This window comes from Anoplopoma fimbria, chromosome 8 (genome assembly GCF_027596085.1).
Source record: "Anoplopoma fimbria isolate UVic2021 breed Golden Eagle Sablefish chromosome 8, Afim_UVic_2022, whole genome shotgun sequence".
NCBI classification, from domain to species: Eukaryota; Metazoa; Chordata; class Actinopteri; order Perciformes; family Anoplopomatidae; genus Anoplopoma; species Anoplopoma fimbria.
In genome coordinates this window covers 15575129-15597307 of record NC_072456.1, presented here as the reverse complement: position 1 = coordinate 15597307, position 22179 = coordinate 15575129, and the positions used below count along the sequence as shown (strand labels likewise).

General features: G+C 37.9%; 2 protein-coding genes across 2 annotated transcripts; both read right to left on the bottom strand.

Moving 5' to 3' along the window:
• Window positions 1-9007: 9007 nt before the first annotated feature.
• mfsd8l1 (major facilitator superfamily domain containing 8-like 1) lies at window positions 9008-16851 on the bottom strand. Its single transcript, XM_054603200.1, has 11 exons — window positions 16461-16851; window positions 14663-14848; window positions 14457-14519; window positions 13854-13973; window positions 13408-13487; window positions 12969-13317; window positions 12771-12844; window positions 12455-12668; window positions 12043-12165; window positions 11800-11930; window positions 9008-10693 (listed from the first exon to the last, which is right to left on the bottom strand). Exons 1-11 carry the CDS (start codon window positions 16534-16536, stop codon window positions 10613-10615), a joined length of 1497 nt encoding a protein of 498 aa, XP_054459175.1. The 5' UTR covers window positions 16537-16851; the 3' UTR covers window positions 9008-10612.
• Window positions 16852-19115: 2264 nt separating this feature from the next.
• On the bottom strand, window positions 19116-22162 carry polr2h (RNA polymerase II, I and III subunit H). Its single transcript, XM_054602548.1, has 6 exons — window positions 21947-22162; window positions 21358-21449; window positions 21022-21105; window positions 20555-20648; window positions 20295-20378; window positions 19116-19522 (listed from the first exon to the last, which is right to left on the bottom strand). Exons 2-6 carry the CDS (start codon window positions 21428-21430, stop codon window positions 19405-19407), a joined length of 453 nt encoding a protein of 150 aa, XP_054458523.1. The 5' UTR covers window positions 21431-21449; window positions 21947-22162; the 3' UTR covers window positions 19116-19404.
• Between the last annotated feature and the right edge of the window lie 17 nt (window positions 22163-22179).

The following is a 22179-nucleotide window of genomic DNA, read 5'->3' as shown; positions in this document are numbered from 1 at the left end:
ATTGTTTTCAAAAAAATTGAAAGCATATATTTTATGCCAGTTGCATTATAAAAGCAAATAAACATGACAGTTATAAGGGAGAGTGTTCATTTATATTGTCAAGCTACAACTCGCATTGGAGTCACTAAGACATAACGAACAGCTTAGTGAGTAATATTTTGCTTCAATAACTGCGTGTTTGCTTCACAGATAAATCCTGTGATGATTTCTTGCCACAATTACCTTTTTCTCACAACCTTACATAACCCATGCTTCGGTTGTGAACCCAGAAATGACTTGACAGTTAATTAGTCACTGCATTTCACTGGAGTTCACCTCACCTAAGTTTGTGCTCTATCATGGTTTTCACTCCATTTAATAATCCACACGACTAACTGCCATTAAATATTTACAGAGCTGCTCAAGCAGAAAGTGCTAAATGCGTACGGTCTATGACAGAAATGAATGTTTTAATTAAAATGTATCACTGACCCTTTGCACCTTTTATGAAAAAGTATTTTTGTAAAATGAGTTGACGTACTCTATGGTCGTTGACTTTAGAACAGAAAAAAATGAACACAACATTAAGTAGCCTAGATATGCAATAATACAGTTAAAGGGAGTTAATGGCATAGGAATAGGGGATACAGTGAAAAATATCCCAATGCTTGGGAGAGAAACAAATACAGAGATGTTATGTGGTTTATTGATTGTATATCAATTCAATTTAAAACTTTTTAACACCTACTTAGAGCGTTTTTTGAAACACTGTAGTAGCGACAATTGTTATATATATTTTAAAATGCATTTATTTAACATAATTTTGGGACTTGAAGGACAGTTTACAATTTATAAATTAGCATCAAAAGGGTCTTTAAAAATGTGTTGCGAATAATTTTTATATACGTGTCCTCAAATTTGACAGTTTTAGGGCAAGAAATGTTGAACAATTTTCAAACATCCAGATTACTAGAAACGTTTACATATTTTTAGGTCTCTTCAAAAATAATCTATTCCTGAAATCCTGACTATTGTCATTGCAAAAAAAGATTTTTGCCAAACAATCCAAATGTAGTATAGTCCAGTCAATTACTAACAACCTGACTGTTCTAGCTAAATACTACATATCATAATACATTATATTCAGCGGCAACTACATAAGAGGACCTTTCCTAGTGTCACTTCGATCTCATAGGATTTTTATTTACCAGTGCACAGCTGAACCTACATTATAGTAAATTCTAATTTTCCAAGACAATTTCTTTATTATGAATTACCAATTGTTAATTCAGGTCCACTTAACAAGAAAATATGTTCTTTCAGCTGAGGTCTAAGGAAAAGGGGAAAAATACCTTTGACAAAAGGGCAGTGGATTTGGATTAAATAGGACAGGCAACACAGAGACTTGACGCATGAATCACAGATAAGGGACGAACAGTGAAACATGAGTTGGAAAAACAATGTGCATAAGAGTAGGGGTGTTATGACAGTCTTGGAGTAAACAAGAATGAACTCACAGATCCCCAAACCAAAAGAGAGTTCATGAGAACAATGACGAAGTTATCAAAGTCTCTCATAATCCGTCCTTGTTTGTTTGTGCCTCAAACCATTGCACAGACAAAAACAATATAAACCATAAAAACGTAAAAAAGGTTGAGAAGAGAGTGAAATGGAGAGTGAGGACAACTGTGGATGGATTATTAAATCCAGGAGGGTTAGGGCATTGTCCACGGTTCACTTTTACAGAGAGGTTATGGAGAGGCCACAGCAGGGTGGTGTTATGCTGTGTAATTGTGTGGCATTTGTCTTGGCACTGCTCCGGTGTGACTGCAGTGTCTTGGCGCCACACGAGAGCAACACTCAGGCAATGGTTTTCTTTAATTTGATGAGACTTACATTGGCTTGACCGTGTACTTTGCATGTAAGGCTGGTCAGGCCGATTGCTCTTTGACATGTCCAGCACCCTCACACCTCACGAAGACAAGAGAGGTCGCAGGTGAAAGTGGTAAGTGGGTAGCTGAGAAAGAAAAAGGGGAGGAGAAAGAAAAAGAGTGAAGAAGTGGGGAGTCCCGTGGCTAGGTCAGGAGTTCAGAGTTGGAGTTTTTTGTCACCTGCTCGGCTTGGCACGCAATCCTACTCAGGAGCAGCAAGACTAAACTTTCTACTCCCTCCTACACACCCGCCGTTCTGTCTCCCTCTACCTCCCGCTAATTGGATTTAATGAGCGATTTAACAACACAGCACTGCCCGATCAAATCAACCTGCTACTGTCAGCGCGCGCTTAATCCTGGGTCACTGCTTTATAATGCCGGCATGTCCCAGGTCCCTCCTTTTCTGCAAGACTCCTGCGGCCTCCTTTCTGCCTCACACATTCTCTCCCTCCTCTCTCACCCTGCTGTCTGTGTCTATTAATGTCCACCCGGTCAAACCCAGAACAGGCTGAGAAATCCCCCCTTATCCAAAAAAACAAACTGTGTTCTCACAGGACTGGTCGTATTTGACTGTTTGTTGTTGAGCTCAAGGTAAGATCTCACCTACAGCTCAGAAGGAATCAATCACCGGCCCTGCAACTTAAGCTCAGCAAGTTTGTGCTGCACCCTAAAAAGAGTTCAGAACAAGTGAAGGAAAAACACTATCCAATGGGGATCAACTGATACCTCTGTCAACTTCTGCTTTAGTATACCAAGTTGTTTGTTCACTTTAATTTCTCACTTCTAATGAAATACATGGCAGTTTGAAACAGACTGAGACTCACATCTTTGGGCTTATCAGTCATTTTTATTTCATCCTGAAGACATCAGGCTAGGAATGGTCTCATCATGGCTGAACAAGGGGATCTTATGTTAACGCCACATTTTGGGATGAAATCTGTCCAAAACGCACAATATACACCTCCTTAATAGGATTTTCGTATAAGAACATCTACATATTTCATATTACATGCTCCTGATACAATGCAACAGTCACTCATGTGTGCGGTCAAAGCTGTAATTCCTTCAAATTAACATGTCTCACATTGATGACACTGAATCAAAAAAGGTAAGCTCATGAAACAAGCTTTTCACTTGGCCGTTGGTGAATATTTTTTTGTACTCATTCTCATAGATTCAAGATGTAGGATTCATCTCTCAGTGTGATAATAAAAGATTTTGGAGTTTAACAAGGGAGCTAGGAAGCAACCAAGTAAGACAAAGCAGTGGTTCAGTTGAGAGAGATTTGTCAGTGCTGTTTGGCAAAGCTGCTTATAATGCTGAAAGCAGCTTAATTATTAGGTCAAAGGAGAAATGGCTAGGATCTGAGAGAGGAAAGGGCCTGTTGGGTTGTTACAGGGTTCAATGTGTAATTATCTCTGCATTTGTTTGGGGGTGTCATTGCAAATGCAGCAAGGTATTATTTTCTTAAAGCATCCTAATATAATGCAAACCCAAACCACCATGTAGACAGCTACATGTAAATAACATTTTATTTTTTATTTTGGTACATATCATTTTTATAGATTTTGTATAAATACTCTAACCATAGCATTTGAAAACAATCTTTTTACAATTTTAACAGTTTTTTTTAAATCATTGCAAATGTAACTTGATCAAATTTTCAATGTCTCATTTGGGTTAAATTGAAAAACCTTTATTTCTCAAGATTTGGCTTTTATTTGAAATAAAAATGTACTGTAAAGAAATGCTTTTAGCGTTTTAGCTGTATTAAAGTGCCTGAATTCATATGTCCAATTTTATGTTGAAGTTTCAATGTCCCCAATGAAAATTACATAAATATTTTCTCCCTTTCAATCAAGTGTCGCTGATAATTTTATGCTTCTTCAAATGTTTGACATATAGCAACAGATAGAGATGGACAAATATACGCTGCAGTCCGCGGTCACATTCCCCCACATGTCACGTTTGCTCACACCAAAAAGGAGCCGGGGGTTAATCAAGAAGAAAATTCAGTAGGTCATTCAGACGTCTAACTTCATATGACTCTGGACATAAACCCACAGCTGTGTTCAGCACATTTGTATTCATTAAGAACATTTACTTATTTTACTTTCTTTTTTATATAAAACATTTATATATACATATTTAAAAACATAATATATTGTCAACCATATGTGCTGAAAAATCTGCACTGAAACATTTTCTCACTCAAGTGCAACAGAGCTTGTGAGTAAACCATCATCGTGTAAAAACACACTGGCCCATATTTTATTTTCAGTATTTTCACATTAAGCTGGAATTTAACTACACAAGATTAACTCCTGGCAGGCAACACGCCTGATGGCTTCCTGTCAGCTTGGTCCGGCAATATGTCATAAACAAAATATCAAGGCTGGCATTGCTGTTGACATATGGTCTAACTTGACCTTTCAGGCTGAGCCATTGGCAGCAATGCATTTCTAGGTATAAAGCTAGATGAGCAAATCCATCTTAATGCTTAAACAGTGCAAGTTTAGTTATTGATGGCACAGCAGTGCTTTAATACTTTGTTGTGTATTTCATCCATGCTCATATAAAACGTTCTATATATGATAAGGAATTTAATTTCATTATTTAACGCTCCATATACAAATATACCAAAATAACTGGTTCACGACCATAATACTGTTGAATAAGAAACAATCAGGATTTTTTGTCTCATTAAGAGACAAAGCAGTACAAGTATCAGTATGTTAGGGATTAACATGAATTAAATCTTTATTTTAATGGAGGGAAGTGAACCTTGTACGCGTTTCCCAAATATAAAAATATGCAGCAAACATCTACACTGGTTTCCCTCTGTAATGGTAATCTCACTATAACTGAATCTTTGATGTGCTGTTGCATCCAGCAGCTCGACAGAAGCTCATCGCAAGGACACTGAAAGTCATACCAATTTATGTTTAAACGCTAGAGTTTATATCATAACTGACACCCAGTTTTCATTGCACTAAAACAGAGAAAGATATATGTATGTGCATGAATCTGCTCCTCCTGTGCAAATGTATTTGCCTTCGCTCTGTCTCTCTTTTTCTTCCTCTCTTTTTTTCCTGGCTCCTGTTCCCATCCGCCCTCCCCAAGTTTGCCCAATTCCCCCTTGGTTCAGCGGCAGGGCACTGGGTCACGGCACTGGCTTGATTTTCACACTGTTCCCTCTACTGAACAACACATCAAGTTAATCAGGGTTAACAATTGCGGCAGTGCCTTGCTGAGCAGGGCTCCCATCGGCTTAGCGTGGCCTGGCTCTGGTGATACAGATGGGCTAATAATCTCTGTTCTGGGAGGAAAGGGGTGGGCGAGGGTGGATGGAGGTACATCATGGCTGCCTGGGCGGGTGATGGTGTGGGATAATGGTTGTCAGAACAAGAGGACTATGTGACAAAAATGGGGAGTTGAATATTTGTTAACCTTAATTCGAAAATATTTTCAAGAAATATTGTAGCTTCCTGAACTTCGATGACAACAAAGGGCCGCCAGACATTTTTTTGCTGTTTGGTAGCTCCCTTTTTTCCCTTGTTTCTTTATTTTTGGGCCTCAGTGCTTTGCCGGAAAAATGTAACTTTTTGGCTCCATTCATAATGTGTTTACCTCAACAAATAATCTAATTTATATGCCTCCAGAGCAGACCTATCTTCAAAACATATCTAACTAAAATTGACTGTGAGGAATTGAGGATTCACTGAGATGCATTAAAGAAATGAAAGAAGATAGAATAGAGCTACAATGAAAAGGACAAATTGGTATTCTTTTAATAGACCGGCCAACATAAAGAGTTTGAAAAAGGTGTCAAATGGGACATAAGTACCCTAAATCCCTCATGTGCCGCTCCACTCTAATTGACCACACGGTTCGAGACTTGAAACAGAACTAGTGCCATGTCAAGGATCAAGAAAGACCATCAGAATTACAAATCCAGAGCAAGTGTATGATGTTTTATGATCAAAGAGAGGGGGAAGAATGTTGTTAGGAGAAAACTTCCAGCACTGAGGATGACTGAACCGTGACACATTTGGCAAAACAGAACTCTCAGCGAAACAGCAGCTGGCTAGCTTGCACAACACAGCCCAGGGTGCCCTGAGCAAAGGCTAAGCAGACTTAATTATTTATTCAGACAGAAGAAGCATTACACAACCGCAATTTCCTTACAGGACCAAGGGAGGAAGAATCCTGCATTTCACACAGCCTTGGGTGACAGAAATGGAGCTCAATTTTCAGCCGGACTTCCAGTTCTAACGGCAATCGAACCAGACTTTCCAGATGACCTTTTCAACTTAAGAAACTAGGTTAAAGTCTAACTCGTGCATTTGACTTTGTTGTATTCTACCTTTTGTTATGGCAGACTTCCTGTCGCAGCACATCTCTTTTTACCCGCTATACCACAGCTCAAGCACTCTGCTTGTCTCTTTTTTCACATAACAGTCTTGCTTTCCAGAGGTCGCAGCTCTGCAGAGTGACATATGTATTATTAACACAAGTTTCAAGTGCTACTCATGCAGGGACACTCACAGACTTTCACAGGTTTCTGTCGGTGCCACCATTTTGATTTGACTGTGGCTTCAGCAGTTTTTGCAAAAAAAACGGTAAGAATCCGTGACACTAGAGCACAAACTAAATATTTCATACGCTTGGCAGCTCAAAAGCTTTGAAGTCCAGGTTTGAGAGCCCTTCTATCCATTTATTACCCATCTCAACTACCCTCATGAAAGTCTTATAATGACCAAGTTGAAAGTGTTATTCATGAACTGCTAAGTTGTTCAATGAACGGAGAGAGGGTCTTGTAAAGGGCAAGAGCAATAAAAAGGGGATATGTGGGAAAAGTGGTGGCCGATGCCGAAGTGTTCTTTTGTCCACACTCCCATGGGTAAAATATGTATGTTAGGCTGAGCCACAATGTCCCACAAGCCCCAGTGTCGCAGTGCATCATCCAAATTCATCCCTACACTAACCCAACCCAGTTTGTGCGGGTCAATCAGTGATCGAGCATGGGGAATGAGATTGCAAATAAAAAAAACGTTTAAGTCCCACTGAACTCCACCTGCCCTCGCTGCCCTCTCTAGTCAAAGAAAAACACAGTTCATCAAAAGTTCACGTCTACTATCATCGTTAAATTTGGCTGTATATGCCTCATACCATTTCCCTGTGATTGGCAGGGAAGGAGGAGGAGTGAGCGTACCAAACTTAACCCAGCAGCGGCTGCTGATATGACACACATCGTGTTCTATACTTCTGACCCTGATACGCAGGGTCACTGTTCGGTCAGACTGCCGCTGTAGGCTGTGTGTGTGTGTGTGTGTGTGTGTGTGTGTTTGATGGGTGGTGGGGGGGTTCCAAAAGACAAAACCCAAAATATCTCTGGCACTGTGTCATAACATTTCTGAGCCTGCCCCACCCAACATGAAAACGGGTTCAACCAGAGTTCACGTCTAAGGCCACACCCCCTCGCCACCACGTCAGCGGGCAGACGACGTATCGTCATGAGTAAGAAAGACGCCTATTTTCTGGTTCTGTTCTAGTTTCTGGTTCTGTTGGCGAGGTCACAGCGACCCCGAGTGGGCACCGTTCACCTACCCAATGTTACCAATGTTGAGAACACCAGGTTTAGAAATGTGCTGGTTTTCATGCTGTGGTCTAAAATCATTATCAAACTGAGAAGGTCTGTGGTCAATTTAATTTTTTTAAATAAAATTCCTTATGAGTAACTATATATGCATTGAATATTTATTATGTTAATGTTTCACTAACCAAATGTTGAATAAAATAAATATATTTTTCTTATAGATAATACATGCTATTTTGAAATATCATTGCAGGGACAAATTATCCTCCACGTCACAAACATAACTAGTAATTTAATTAAATTTGTATTATAAAATCATATCTAAAAAATAAGTTTATATAAATATGTATCGTAAATAAAATCAATATATACATAAGTAAATTTGGATTCTATTTATATTACATATTTACATTTATAGACTATTATTAAATAAATATCCATATTTTATTACAAGAAAATATTGTCACTCTTGAAATTAATCCATTCTACTGGATTGTAAATTACATAATGTGGTGCATAAATCATGTATGGGGAAAATAAACATTCAGAAAAAACACTTATTCGATTAGAATAGATAGAATATTTTTTTATTAATAGATAGATTTATAATTGTCCTAATGTAATCCATATTATAGATAATATTATTATAGACAATTGGTATAATAAGCTCTGAACTTACTGTTACAATTTATGTTTGACATAAAAATAACATAAATGCATTTATGTTATTTTACATTTCCGATCAATATTTTTTTCTTCGTCCCTTACAAATTAAGATACAGAACCTAAGTAACAATGAACAGAAAATTAAAGTATAAAATATATTAGAATGACAAAAAATATTATATTATGAATTTTACAACAAAAAATAAAAAAGAAACCTTACATCTTAGAAAAAGAAAATAACTACAATAACTTAAATGTCAATGAAACAATTTGAAAATAAAAGGATTTTATGTATTTAATAAATAAAATGAAAAGAAAGACAATAAATGATAAATTCATGTCCCATGACACAATATTAATCTTTCACACATAGCATGCTGTTATGGAAGGGGGGGGAAAGTTACAACTGGCAACATTATCAGAAATGAAATATCATCATTTGCTATAAAAAATCTCTGTATAAACTATAGGTTCTCTTTGTTTCAATTTGTAGGCCGAGTTCGAGTTGTAAAAAATGTTACCCACTAAAAAGGGCATGAGCTTAGATAAGCAAAGTTTTTTTTAAATATAAATGTATTAATATATTATACTCCTATAGGTTTGTCCTGTGAATTATATTATAATTAATATCATCATTATTATTTTTTTAATATGTTTTACTGTGCACACCACACACAGAATAAACAAGCCAATGTATTGCAATAGAAGTTTATCTTTTCTGTATAGAGACAAGGAATACAAAAAAGTTGGATGTACATGTTATTTACCACCAATTATTTAATAAAGAAATGCGTAACAAATTTGAAACAAAAAGTTGAAAATGTATATTTTGTGTTCATTAATATAAAACCTGAACAAATTACCAAGAGGTATAACCCATAATGCCAAGCCTAAAGAAGTTATTTGCCGGAATGGTGTGCATTTTTGTTCTGCAACCTAAAACAATTCCTTTACTATTTTCAATTTTTCCCTAAATGTGTATGTGTGTGATAGTGCACCTGACCTTATGGAGTAATCAGACCAACTGAGATCACAATGCAAGCATTAGGCTCAGCAGGAAAGACGGGGATATACTTCGGTAGAAAGACTAAGAGTGCCCACTAGTGTTGAAAACATGTACTACATCCGCATCAAACAATTAGAACCTTTTTAAAGCAGGAAATTATTTTATTATTATTCAGTGTTTAAGCCAGGACGATAAGAAATTATAAATTCTATTGTATTTAGTGTTTCCCTGAGAATTGTATTACTGTTAAGTTTCAAATGCATCATTTTCATCATTATGGGATGATAAAGACTATAGGTTAAATAAGACAAATAGTTAAAACGCGAATTAATTCAGTCCTTTTATGTAAGTGTTCGAAGTTCTTTTAGACAGTGACTCATCAAACTGCTTCAATGGTAGGGGCCTTTCTATAAGTATTTATTAACAAAGCACATAATTCAACAGTTATATGAATAAAGACTTTCAGGAAAATAAAACATCCTTTCAAATATTTCTCTTTCATGTGCCCTTCATTCTATCAGAGGTAATGGAATTTATATAATGAGTAAAGTAGTGGATTGAAATTATATGTTGTCAAGGTTAAATTCCTTCTGATGCATCAGCAAGTAAAATATTGCTCTAAACTATATGTATTTTAATAAAAGCCTGTTTTTTTTCTACATTCCAACAAACACTTTACACATATAACACTTTTGGTAGTTTCATCCATCCGAAACTATTCCGTGAGCTTGATAAATATTGGAAATGCCTTTTTCCTCATCATAGCTAAACAGCTTATTTATTTGCATACAGCTCAAGGACACAGGTCTCCAAAATCCACAAACATTTGGCATGTCCATTAACGGCAGAGTGTTATCGACTAAATGTAGTACTGGTGCACAAAACAAAAAGATGAAAATGTTTTTCATCCAAAGCTTTCACATTCAGCAGGATTCCATATTTCCATGGGAAATATAAATATACACCATATGAGTGTTTTGATTAACCTCGGCAGACAAATCTGAGCAGTCCAAGTTTTAGGTAAGCCCTCAAGCTGAAGTGAGGTGTGTTATGTTGGTGTGTGGGTGTTATCACCCTGAATGCTGGTCCAAATGCGGTAAGTGAAACTGTGGAGGGACTCTAAGGCTGCTTTTTAGAGTCTGGAAATTATCTGACAAAATATTTTTTTTGCCGGTCAAACCAAAAACGTGGAATATATCAATTTATTATTACAAAAAAAAAAAGGGGTCCAAAATTCCCAGTGAACATTTTGATCGTTACCGACTCAGATTATGTATGCATGAAAGAACAAAAATTGTCTTGCATTAATAAAATACAGTTCTTATTGTATGTCTTTGAATACACATACATAATTCAATGTCTTATTTTACTACATATATTATGTTCGTAAAAAGCTACCTTCCATATCCATTTTTATTGCATCCAATGGCATCAGCCACAGTTTTCAGAGTCCTCCACTTGCTCCTCTGTAGCAGGTGCAACTAGCCGGTCGTAGGAGAAAGCCAGCATCACCTGTAGAAGACAATATTAGACTAGAGTTAATACAAGAAAGAAAAACAGAAGAGAAAAAAACTGTTTGGCAATGAAGCTCCATGAGAAAAAAAACAAGTGTCTGATTGTCTTGTACATTTCTTCTATTTCTTTCTCAAATCTCCCTCAGTAATAAACTACAATTAGAAATCTCATAAAAATAAGTTGTCTAGATGGATTAGTCTAAATATTAAAAAGTCTGATGCATTAGCAAATAATTGAGGTTTACACAAAGCAAAATAAATCCTAAAAAAAACTGACTGATTTGGAGAAACCCTAAACCTTGAAACCCTGCTTCAGAGCTGTCAGTGATGTAACAGCATATCATTAACAATGGAAAAAATGAGAGACAGAAGAGACAGGGCTGTGAAGGGAGCTTCCCTGTGGGCCTAATTTAAAAAGGAAGGTGGACTCCCTTTCACCTGTTTCACAGTGCACACACTGAGTCCTTCTAACACAGACACACACTCTGGTTGTGTTTCTTCTTTCTTAGTGATAGTGGAAACATTTGGTTGCTGGGCTATGGTTTGCCCACGCTTCATTACAGGCATTACAACCATTTTGTTATGCTTGTTTGTTCCCGAGCTCAAGAGAAGCTGTTGGCTATAAGATGTCAACTTGCATCTTCTATTCCTAACTGGAAACCCATTTCAGAGGTTTGTTTGTTTCTTATTTATTCTAATTAGATTCTTGCTGCAAAAAAAAAAAAGAATAACTGTCATTGTAATTTTTTCTTGAAACAGAAAAAAGATCCATATTTACACAAATCATTTTAACCATTGCAAGTTCTGTGTCTTGTGCACATATTACATGAGAGCAAATCAAAGTAATTGGTATTTATACTTATAGTTGCATGACAAACTACAAAAGTATTGAGATTCAGTACACAGCCCTAGTGGTAAATAAGGCTCCGCTAAATTGGATTTTGGTTAAATTTGTGCAGAATTATAATGCCACAACCAGAAATTGTGTTTGAGCCCTCAGATGGTGCATTTACTTCCCTAAAACACAGCCATAATCCCCTTCACCCAGACATGATGACTTTGGATTTAGACACATTCTCTGTGTTTTAGTTCCCTTTTGCATACCGTTAGCAGTGCCAGCAGTGTCATCATGACCCCCATCATGATATACAAGTTATCTGTAAGGCCCCCAGCCCACAGAGGGCCCAGGATGGTAGCTAGTCCTCCCACTGAGCGACGCACTCCCTGACTGAAACCTGAAATACAAGCAAGGCAAAAAGACTCAACACACCAAACAACACGAGGTACAGGACATACTTTATAACATGCAATGCTTTCTCCTTTCCAGTGGATGGTGCCGTTTCTCACCTTGTGTTTTCTCAGAAGTAATTTTGGAGAAGAGGGAAACCTGAGCTACGGCTACAAATGGCAAACCCAAAACCTGCAGAAACACCCCAATGACGAACTCGGTCAGCTGCCATGGGAAACCGCCTGCAAAAGAAAACACCAACACACTGATACATGCATGATGCAGCCACGTTCTAATGAGGCATTTCAAATGTTTGATCGAGAGGATGGTACACAAGATTTGAGGATGTTCTATATTTAGCAATGTTAGTCATATAAACATGTAAACCTGCTTTATTAAACAGGCCTCATCAGTAAATAATGCACCATTAAACTGACTCTTTGTGGGAGATCAGGATTTTGTAGCAGCATCAGTTACAGTTGATGAAGATTTGTGTGTACAAAAGCATAAGTTCTTTCAGTGCAGTCTGACCTAGCGGGTTAGCCAAGAAGATGAGGCACCAGACACCAGAGATGTTGCAAATGGCCAGACCGATGGCCAGGACCACTCGCTCAGCAACACGCTGGCTCAGCCAGCGCACAAACAGGAAGCCAGCGATCACCTCCACACCGCACAGACAGTACATCACGCTGTTCTCCAGCTCCCCGTAGTTGAAGTACTTCTGGGTCAGCGGAGTCACCATGGTCTGAGTAGGGAATGTGTGGAGATGTTGATACAGTGCATAAAACGCATATTAACAAGTGAATTGTCACTGAGTAAAATTGTCTGTGTGCGTTTCTGTTTGCACCTCCAACGCCGTCTGATTGAAGAGGGTGATGAACTGAGCAGCCAGCAGCACGACCACTTCTTCTCTCAGGAATTCTACAAAAAAGGGTCAGAGACAGCATTTTTAATAATTTAAATTTCTAGTACGTGTTTTACAACTGTTCACTGACTTTCCATGGACCCTGAAATGATACTGACACACGCACTGTAATCCACCCACCTCGGGATATGCTGAATTTCTTAAAGGTGCTGGAAGCCTCATGGGACTCTGCTGGCACGGGAGAGGGAGGAGGAGAGATATGATTCAACGTGGCATTTGAGGCAGCACAGGAGTCGTATCCGGTTGGGTTGGGTGTCACAACTGAGCCGTAGGACCCCCCCAGCTCCTGCGACCTCATTAGAGGCTTTTCCTCGTCATTGTCCTCTTCCACACGCCCTCCATCATTCTCCTCCTCCCTGCTCTGGCCTGTCAGACTCTCCTTGGCCTTCCCCTTCTCTAGAGGCGGTAGGTCCCAGTACATGCAGATCACCGCCACTTGAAGGAGAGTCCAGAGCAGGCACATGAACAACTGCAAGAGATGGATAAAGAGTTAGAACTGTTTTTTTGAGGGGGCAAAGACTGTGCTGCAAAGTTGAAAGAACTTAACGCGGACCCTTACCCCTGGCGCAGTATATTTATTGATCACAAAAGAACCCAGGTGGAAATCACACAGCCTCAGGAAGATGTTAAATGCTGGACCTGTGTCAAAACCCAAAGTCAAAACATGCATTTTAACCATAGGTCACCCCAAAATCTTTGCAAATCATTCAGCAAAATCTTGGTGAGTAGCAAAATAATCTAAAAGCAGCTACAATCATACAGGCTGTTTGTTCATTTCATCAACTGTATCGGCCCATGCACTATTATGTAAATGTGCTTTTGAGCTCTAAGCATTCACTGTGTTAAATGGGAGGCTAGATGGCATAGGTCCCGCTCAAATATAATTTTTTTAATTCTTATTTTCTGTGTAAAGATCACATAACCATTCCAGTACATAACAATTAAACTCAAATGATCAGCTGGCAGCCTTTGGAATTTTTCATAAGAAAGCAGAGGAGCACTGACCAATCAGAAGGCCAGCTTGTCGACATGCCATGACAGCAGCAAATGCAGTGGCGCGGTCCTCAGGAGAAGTGCTTCGGGTCAAAAAGCCAAAGATAGATGATCCAGCACCTGTGCCGATGCCTGGGGAAAATACATATTTCATGAAGAAATTACAGTCCTGAAACATTGAGGTGGAAACCTGGAGCTCTGGGGAGGATGTACATCCTTGTGGTATTATGTCACAAAATGTGTTATTATATTATAGTTTCAAAGCATCACCAATGTGCTGAAATTTGGGGATTTGTGGCTACTATTGAGTATTCTTACAGAGAGAAAAATGTATGTCCGTGTTTTGAAGCATTTTGGATATGCATAGATGGTCAACCAGACATTATAATGTTAAAATGTATCATTTTTGGTTTAAATATGCGTTTGCATTTAAAATATACTGAACAGCAACTGTTAGAAGGCTCAAACAAGGATGAAACATTTTATTTACAAGCTAAAATGTAAATCTTTACATTATGATACTGCCAGGCTATACTGGTGATGAGAGGTGTATTCTACTGGCTTGCCACCAGCTAAATGGTTAATAAATCAGAGTGTAATTTGGTGCCTACCCACCTGCCACCAGTCTGCTTGACAGTAACAGCCACTTGGAGTAGCCCATAAAGTACATGAAATTACCTGGAGAGCAAAAAGTAGTAGAAAAATAAAGTTAGCCATGTACAATAATAACACGAATAGAAAAACAAATGGAGTAGTGCTTTTGAAATGAGAATACCATCTTAAGGCAGTAGTGGTGTAAATACAAATATGAGTGGATTCACCAATTATCTCAAAACAGTTGGCAAATAAGATGATCTTCTTGGTGCTCCGTGTTCGGTCGGACCAGTGGCCAAACAGCGGTCCTGTCAGGAGGCCGCTCAAGCTGAACGCCGACAGGGCCAAACCTAGAAAGTAGGGAGCTGCATCCAATGTCTGCAAATACTTCCATATTGTGGGCAATATTACCGCTGGGGACACAAACAGAAGCAGAATAAGTGTTAATCTGTTTTCTGAAAAAACACTTTAATCTGAAGTATTGTTACGCTTCATTGATTCATTGTCTGATTTGAAAACAGCTGGAAAACACATATAAAGTGAACATTGTATTCCAAATCTGCTGATTCTACACTGCCTAACTCAGCAATGCTGAGTCATCTGCATCATAATGTCCAATGTGGAGTTAATTGACCATGCTGTGGCTCTGTTGGGCTGAGGCCTTGTGGCATCTCATCAGTGTTTATTGCAACCCTGTGACTCTCCTGAGCCCTATAGTGACATTTATCATTTGGTGAAACAAAGATTAGATGATGTCTGTATGTATGTATTATTTCTAGGTATTTCAAGTGAGGAAATTAAATGTTCTTGTCATCTGCAACAATGTTCATCATTCCCCACCAGATGATTATACAATTGTCAGGAGCTTGTCTTGTCTGTGTGTGTTTTAGTCTTGTCCTGTTTATTTGATATTAGTATGTCATGGTATTCTGTCTCTGTTTAGGTATTGTGCTGTTTATTATGTAAGTCTGTTGTGTGGACCCCAGCTGCTGTTAATAGCTACTGCAATGCTCTAGCTAATTGGGATTCCTAATAAACTAAACTAAACCCTGACGGAGGCATCTGTATGTGGGCGAGTGATAAAACCATGTTATATATTTGAATCTTGTTTCTTTGTTACAGTTATTAGGACATCATACCTACTGCGAGTGACCATGAAGAAAACATGTACAGTGAAATGCGATCTAACACAAGAGTCCTGTAATAAAACGTATCCTTATGAATCTTATTGAGAGAGGTGTTAAAGGTGTTGTTCTATGGGATAAAGTTATAATCAGGTTAATCAAAATGCCCCAAACATTACCCAAGGACATGACAAGATAAGATAAGATAAGATAATCCTTAATTAGTCCCGCAGCGGGGAAATTTACAGGATGCAAGCATGTCCTTTGGTATTGCAATGTATTGGGTATTGTAGATGTTGGGTGGCATCTGTATAAAGGATTAAAAATGTGCTAACCCCAACCAGATTTCAGTTAAATATGGACTGTTCTGCAGCTGGATTCAGGTGATTACATCGAGTCATGTCCTTGGGGTATTGTCCGAGGCATTTTGATTAACAGCCTAGGAACGATTATCCACAGGGTGTCTCTTTGAGGCAAAATCAGGTATTCATGGACCTTTTTAGTCAATAAATGACTAAATGACATGGTCAGAGAGGAGATGGAGTTGGGACCGATCACAGTGTAGGCAGATAAAGTTAACTTACACAACAATAGAACAGTTAAATGAATACACTGATCCACTCTTCACGTTTGTTTAATCATAATCCTGCATACAGTCCTGGTCAAAGTATATTCTCTGTCTGATGTAACAAAAGAAAATTTAAATAAATAGGTATAAATAGTAAACAATCCACTCTGCATGGCTTTAACCACCACTCTGTATTACTAACAAATGCTCAATTATGGTTAGTGATAACTTTATCCACAGTAGCTTTACACGCATGTAATGAAATATATCAATGTTGTTATCACAGAAATAAGAAACATTTTAGATTTGTGATTCATTCAAAGCAGATCTTACCATATTCCACACCGCTTAGGAGAAATATAAGCCCAATGGTTACGAATGTCAGCTTCCTTTTTCGTCGATTATCCATCGTGTCTGTCTGCTTTTAATACTATACTTGAGGATACATGTTCATTCTAGTCGCTCCACGAAACACCGCCGTTGACATAATCCCGAATGCAGTGCTTCCAATTACATCAAAAATGCAGAAAACATGTCACCAAGAGCTGTCTGTGAGCCCGTTTTTAAAACTCTTTTCTTGTTGTAAAAAAAAAAAAAAAAAAAGTGCAAACAGTGCGTCATAGTGCACGGCGCGTGTTTAGATCATCCGTGAAGGGCAGTACAACTCCCTGAACAGGTATAGGTCGGAGCACCAAACCCCGCAGAGCTTCCTGCGCAGCTTAGGAAAACACTTACATCACTTCCGGCGGGCTAGAACCAAGCACTGGACCGACCCGAGTCCTCCCTCAACTACAGATTGAATGTGCAAGTGCGCAAGGGTCGGATACATGTGTGTGGTTTCAGGTGCCTGGCCATTTAGTGAGAATATAAATCTACAAAAAAAAAAAAATGAATTATTTTGCTATTTTTAATTTAATTTTGATTAGAAATCATTAAATGGCTGGAAGGGAACTTCATAGAAGCTTGGGGAAATGCTCAGAATTGTTGTAAAGTTAACCTTAGTTGTAGAAAAATAGAAAAAGAAAGACCAATTCATTTACGTCCCATGGAGTAAAAGTCAAGCTCCAATATGGCACAACCAGGACACAGCTAATGTACTGACATTTTTATTCTATGTCTATGCAAATGCACGTTACAATTGCCCTTTGCCAATTGTAGTTAATGCCAAACCAACATTGTCATAATATGAATTTGATTTGCATTTAGGGTGTTATTAAACCAGCGGACACCAGTTGAGAAACAAAAAGAAATGCTGTTTTGGATGCATGTCCATCCTGAAGAGTATTCTGATGAAAATCACTGAATATGTGAAGTTTTTGAGCAGTGTGTTACATCATTTATAAAACATACTGATCATCAGCACAAAATCTGCCCCCGAATCTCGAACACAGATTAAACCATTCATGTCTATTATTTCTAATAGTAAGCCCAACATTTATATCTTTCTTATAACTTGGTCCGTGTAGTGATACAATTTATTTCTTTAACATACAGCATTGCTGTTTTGTTAAGGCTGCAAGGTTATTCTTCAACTGCACTACATTTAAATGTTTTAAGGCTTTCCTGCACACATCAGGAGTTTGTGAGTCACTGGCAGTGTTCCTCTGCATCCTGTGACACCAATTAATGCAGACATTGAGAAGCCTGTGTTACACACAGCAGCTGCCTCTTCACTCTTAATTCAATCTTCTGTCTCATGAGTATCCACATTTTAAATTGCTGCCATCTAAGCAAATATAGGAACTTTGACCATGGCCTGGTAATAATGTACCATGTATGAGTATACTATTCTAACTTCCTTAATTCCTTGAGTATAATATTCTAACTTCCTTAAGAGGATCTAGTCAACATCTCAAATTTCAATGTTTGACTTAATGGTTAATCTGCAATTTCTGTTAAACAAATCAAGTCAAGTCTTTCTTTACAATCTGTCTGTAAGCTTAATACAGAATCTGCAGATGACTCTGACTCAACACAGTAAAATGAATGAGCGAATGAGTGAAAGAGAAAATAAGGTTTTATAAAAACTGACAAACAATGAGATCAGAGAGGGACGGAGCAACTTATTAATTTGACCTGGTGCTAAGACAGCATCTTGAAAAGATGACTTAGCATTAAGGCCATTTTATCTTTTCCTGTCTTGTCCTGTTCTTGTGTAAGGCACCAACAGTTGGCTATTTGCAGAGATATAAAACCTATTTAATAAGTAATAACATTACACACATTTTCTGCTTGGTCACTCTGATAAAAGATGATAAAAGTACTTGGGGGGGTTAAGAAAGTACACGGTCAGTGTGGGACTGTGCTATGAAATAATACATTGGGTTAGGGTTAGTAAATATGCAAAGCAGCAGAACCTAGTAGCACTGAAGGCCAAATAAAGTTACAGCTACTCATTCTGACAACTACAGCAGGATATACACATAACAATAGTTGTATAGATGGATTATTTCAAAGCAGATTTAATTTGCAAGTCTTTTGATGTGAGCAGATTAGAGTTTCTCTGTACCCTGTTTCTGGAAGGAGATGTGGACAACTGTTCCATTGTTTTCAATGTAACTTTTTAAGCTGTGTCTGGATTACATAGCTAGCAAATATATCAACGCTTCATTTACTGGTAGTAAGAGGGATTGCATAAATTTATGCTCAGAATTAATATTTGATTTGGTATAATGTCTATCAATTATATATTTTTCCATAACAAAGCAGTGTTTAAGACCATTGCCCTCTAAGGTACAGTGCTTGGCCCAAGCAGCACCAGCTTCTTTATAAAAACCTTTTCCCGCCCTCTTCACTATAGCACACAGCTTGCCTGCAGTGAAAATATTTAGGAACACTGTTACAAAATATAACCAAATTCAACAGGTTTGTAAGAGCCCCTAAGCAGTTGCTGAGGTATATGGTTGGTTAAGAAAACGAAAAGAATAAATAAGCCAAGATAAGAAAAAACATTTGTAAAAAGGTGACCGACCACCTGAGAATTTTTTTGTATAAAAGAAATCTTTATTTACAGTTTGCCAGCAGATGGTAGCTGCCGTAGTTCTTAAGTGTCACAGTCTTTAATCTGTAGTCCATCACCTTGGAGGAAACATTTTGTAACTACAAGAGTAAAAAACTAAATATGTTTTCTTCAGCCTCCACATACTCTGTCTTTGAGCTGCTCTTAGATGATGGTCAGGTGCAGCAGACTTGAGAATATGAAATGTTCAGTATACAGTTCAAAATCACTTTAAAGTTGACTGCGGGATTCGAGGAACCAGTGAAGCAGAGTTGAGTTTTAGAAGGCCAGTTTCTTCATGAGGAGGTAGACCCTGGCGTCCACCTCAAAGCCGTGAAGGTTGTTGGCGTCTCCTTGCAGCCTCATGAGGAGGCCACCGAAAGACACATAGGCAGAGCTGAAAGAAGGAGCATATCCATGAAACTTGATTAAAGTTACGAATGAGAATGATTCCAATGTTTGCAACCGCTGATAAATAATATCATATCATTATCTCTCACACAGACTTTTGTTGGGCAAGTTAATGACAATGAATCAGTGTAAACACAGCTGATGGTGATCATCTGCAGAGAGTAGTGGACTTAAGTCAATCCACTGAAAAGCCTCCTACAGTGTACGCTCTTCATAACGATGAGTCAGTAGATCTTATTATAGTTTAAATATAAATTTACAACCAAATATAATTTAAAAAAGGCCATTACAAACCAGCTGTGTTTTTTCTTGCAATTATTTAGCACTTCAATATTCTTTTTTTTCAACTGTATGTGTACTTTAACAAAGACCGCAAACATTACACGGCAAAAAGCAGAGTGTTATTTTATCGAAACAAGGTGAATTTTTCTGAGATTTTGCACTGATAAGTAATCAACCAATCAAGTTGTGCTGTACCTTTTACAAAAAAGCTCTAGACAATCTTTTTTCGTTTCAATTTTTTTTTTATTTTATTATTTTTTTAAAAGGCATGCCCCTTGTGTGTAACGGCCTAAATGCTGAAAAATAATTGAAATCTAATATTTCTGTGCCATTTTCGATATGTTTCTAGTGAATTGTCGCACAAATAATGTATCAATAACAACTGCAATGCTACTTGTTATAATGTTAATGGTTGAATTATTAGTTAATATATTAACACATATAAGCTTAAATTGAAATCGAGAAGAATTACTTACAGGCGTGTTGCTGCTTCTGTTGAGGTCTCATCGCCCTCAATCTTATAAACCTTCCCATACATCACATAATCAAACTGGTCCGCTCTGGGGATGTAGACAAAGTTAAATGAGAGCACACATCTAAACCAGCTAAAATGATTGATTATCACAGGGGACAGTCAAAGAAAGAACACATACACTGATGGTATTTTACCCTATAAAAAAAGAAACATTTGTGCGTAATGTTAAATGCATCAATGAATGAATAGCAAATGTCTTACCTGGATGGCCGGTCATCCTGAGGATTGTACTCTCCGTCGTCTGGCGTTCCATCTTCATATAACGTACTGGCAATAACCAGCCTGAACTTGTCCCCTTAATGAAATGGACACATGCAAGTGAGTTTCTATTGTGTGATTAAAACCCTGGGTTATTGAGGCATGGTACTTTGCTCCTTTATCCCTTTCTCTAAAAGGTGCTCTAACATATAGAGGACATGAGAGGAAAATGTAGCTTTTTTTAGTGCAAAATGAGTGCACCCAAACACATATGTGACCACTTTATAAAAGATGCTTTAGATTTAAGAGGAGAAAACTTGTTCTGATGGGATGTGGAAAGATAACTGATTTGTTCTGACCATCCTGTATTCAGCTGACTTTAGAATATGTTTGTGTTAGACAAAAAAAGACTTCCAATCTTCATTTAACTTGAAATAAATATGCACAAAGACAAAAACATTGCTCCTTACCAAGATCAACCGGATAGATCTGAATGTTCACATCCAAGATGAGGTCCATCTTAAAAGATTCACTTTCACAATGCAGACGAGATACTTTAGAGGAGGAAAGAAAAGTGGTAGTGGATTTTGGATTAGGTAATTTGCAGTTTTAAAGTCAAGGACATGAATTAAAAACTACACTGAATACATGATGAGTAACTATATGTGAATATAGGTTAATACTTTTCGCAGGTGAATTACATAAACATACACATAACTCAAAACAAAAATGAAAGAAGCAAGATCAACAACAAACAACTAAAATGTCCCTTCTTCAACCTTGTTTTATAATGACATTTCACACACCTCTGTCAAACTTCTTGCCATCGGGATCAATGTCCTTTACATCAAAGATATCTTCAAACAGAATTCCAGCCATCTCTGTCTTGGTCTATTAACTTGGGAAAGGAAAAAAAAGATAGAAGATATCGTTAAGCCAGCTTTGTTAGGGGGAAAAAGGTTCTGTGAAAACAATGATCATGCCTAGGAAGCTTTAGACTTTAATAAAAAGTGCTAATATTTCATCTACTAAGGGGGAAGTATGATTTTTTTTTTTTTACAAACAAGGTGTCTGTTAAGGCATTGCTCTTCTTATTTAGAGTCTGCCCTTTCTAAGTCAACCTGTACAACTGGACAGATCTCGCAAAAACAGTGCAGAGTGTAGCTCAACTTAATAGTTAAAATAAAAGTGATAATATAGATAAACCTACTCCACCAAACTAGTTGAATGAACCCCATTAGGTAGAGTCCATGTGGAGCATGAGCAACTCTAGCTTAACATGAGACGTTTAAACTCAAAAACGTGTTGGCAACTCAAACACTACAACTTCTGACGTTTTCACTGTGAGGCTAGCTGTTAGCTTTAGCATGTCGTGCACACGCTTCCCGAACTTACCTCCAATAAGATGACTTTCTTGTGTTATATTGTGAACAGAATGAGGTCTCAGTCACCTGGTTTCTTTACTGTGGCACTGTGCTATCTAAAGGGTGCGCTCGATTCCTTGTTCGAGTCAAACTTAATTCAAACCAGTGATTTTGCATCAATAGACTGCAGGATGGTACCGCGGAGAAATGTGCTCGACCTCTGACACGGAAACTACTTCCGGTTGAAAATACAAATCTAGCTAG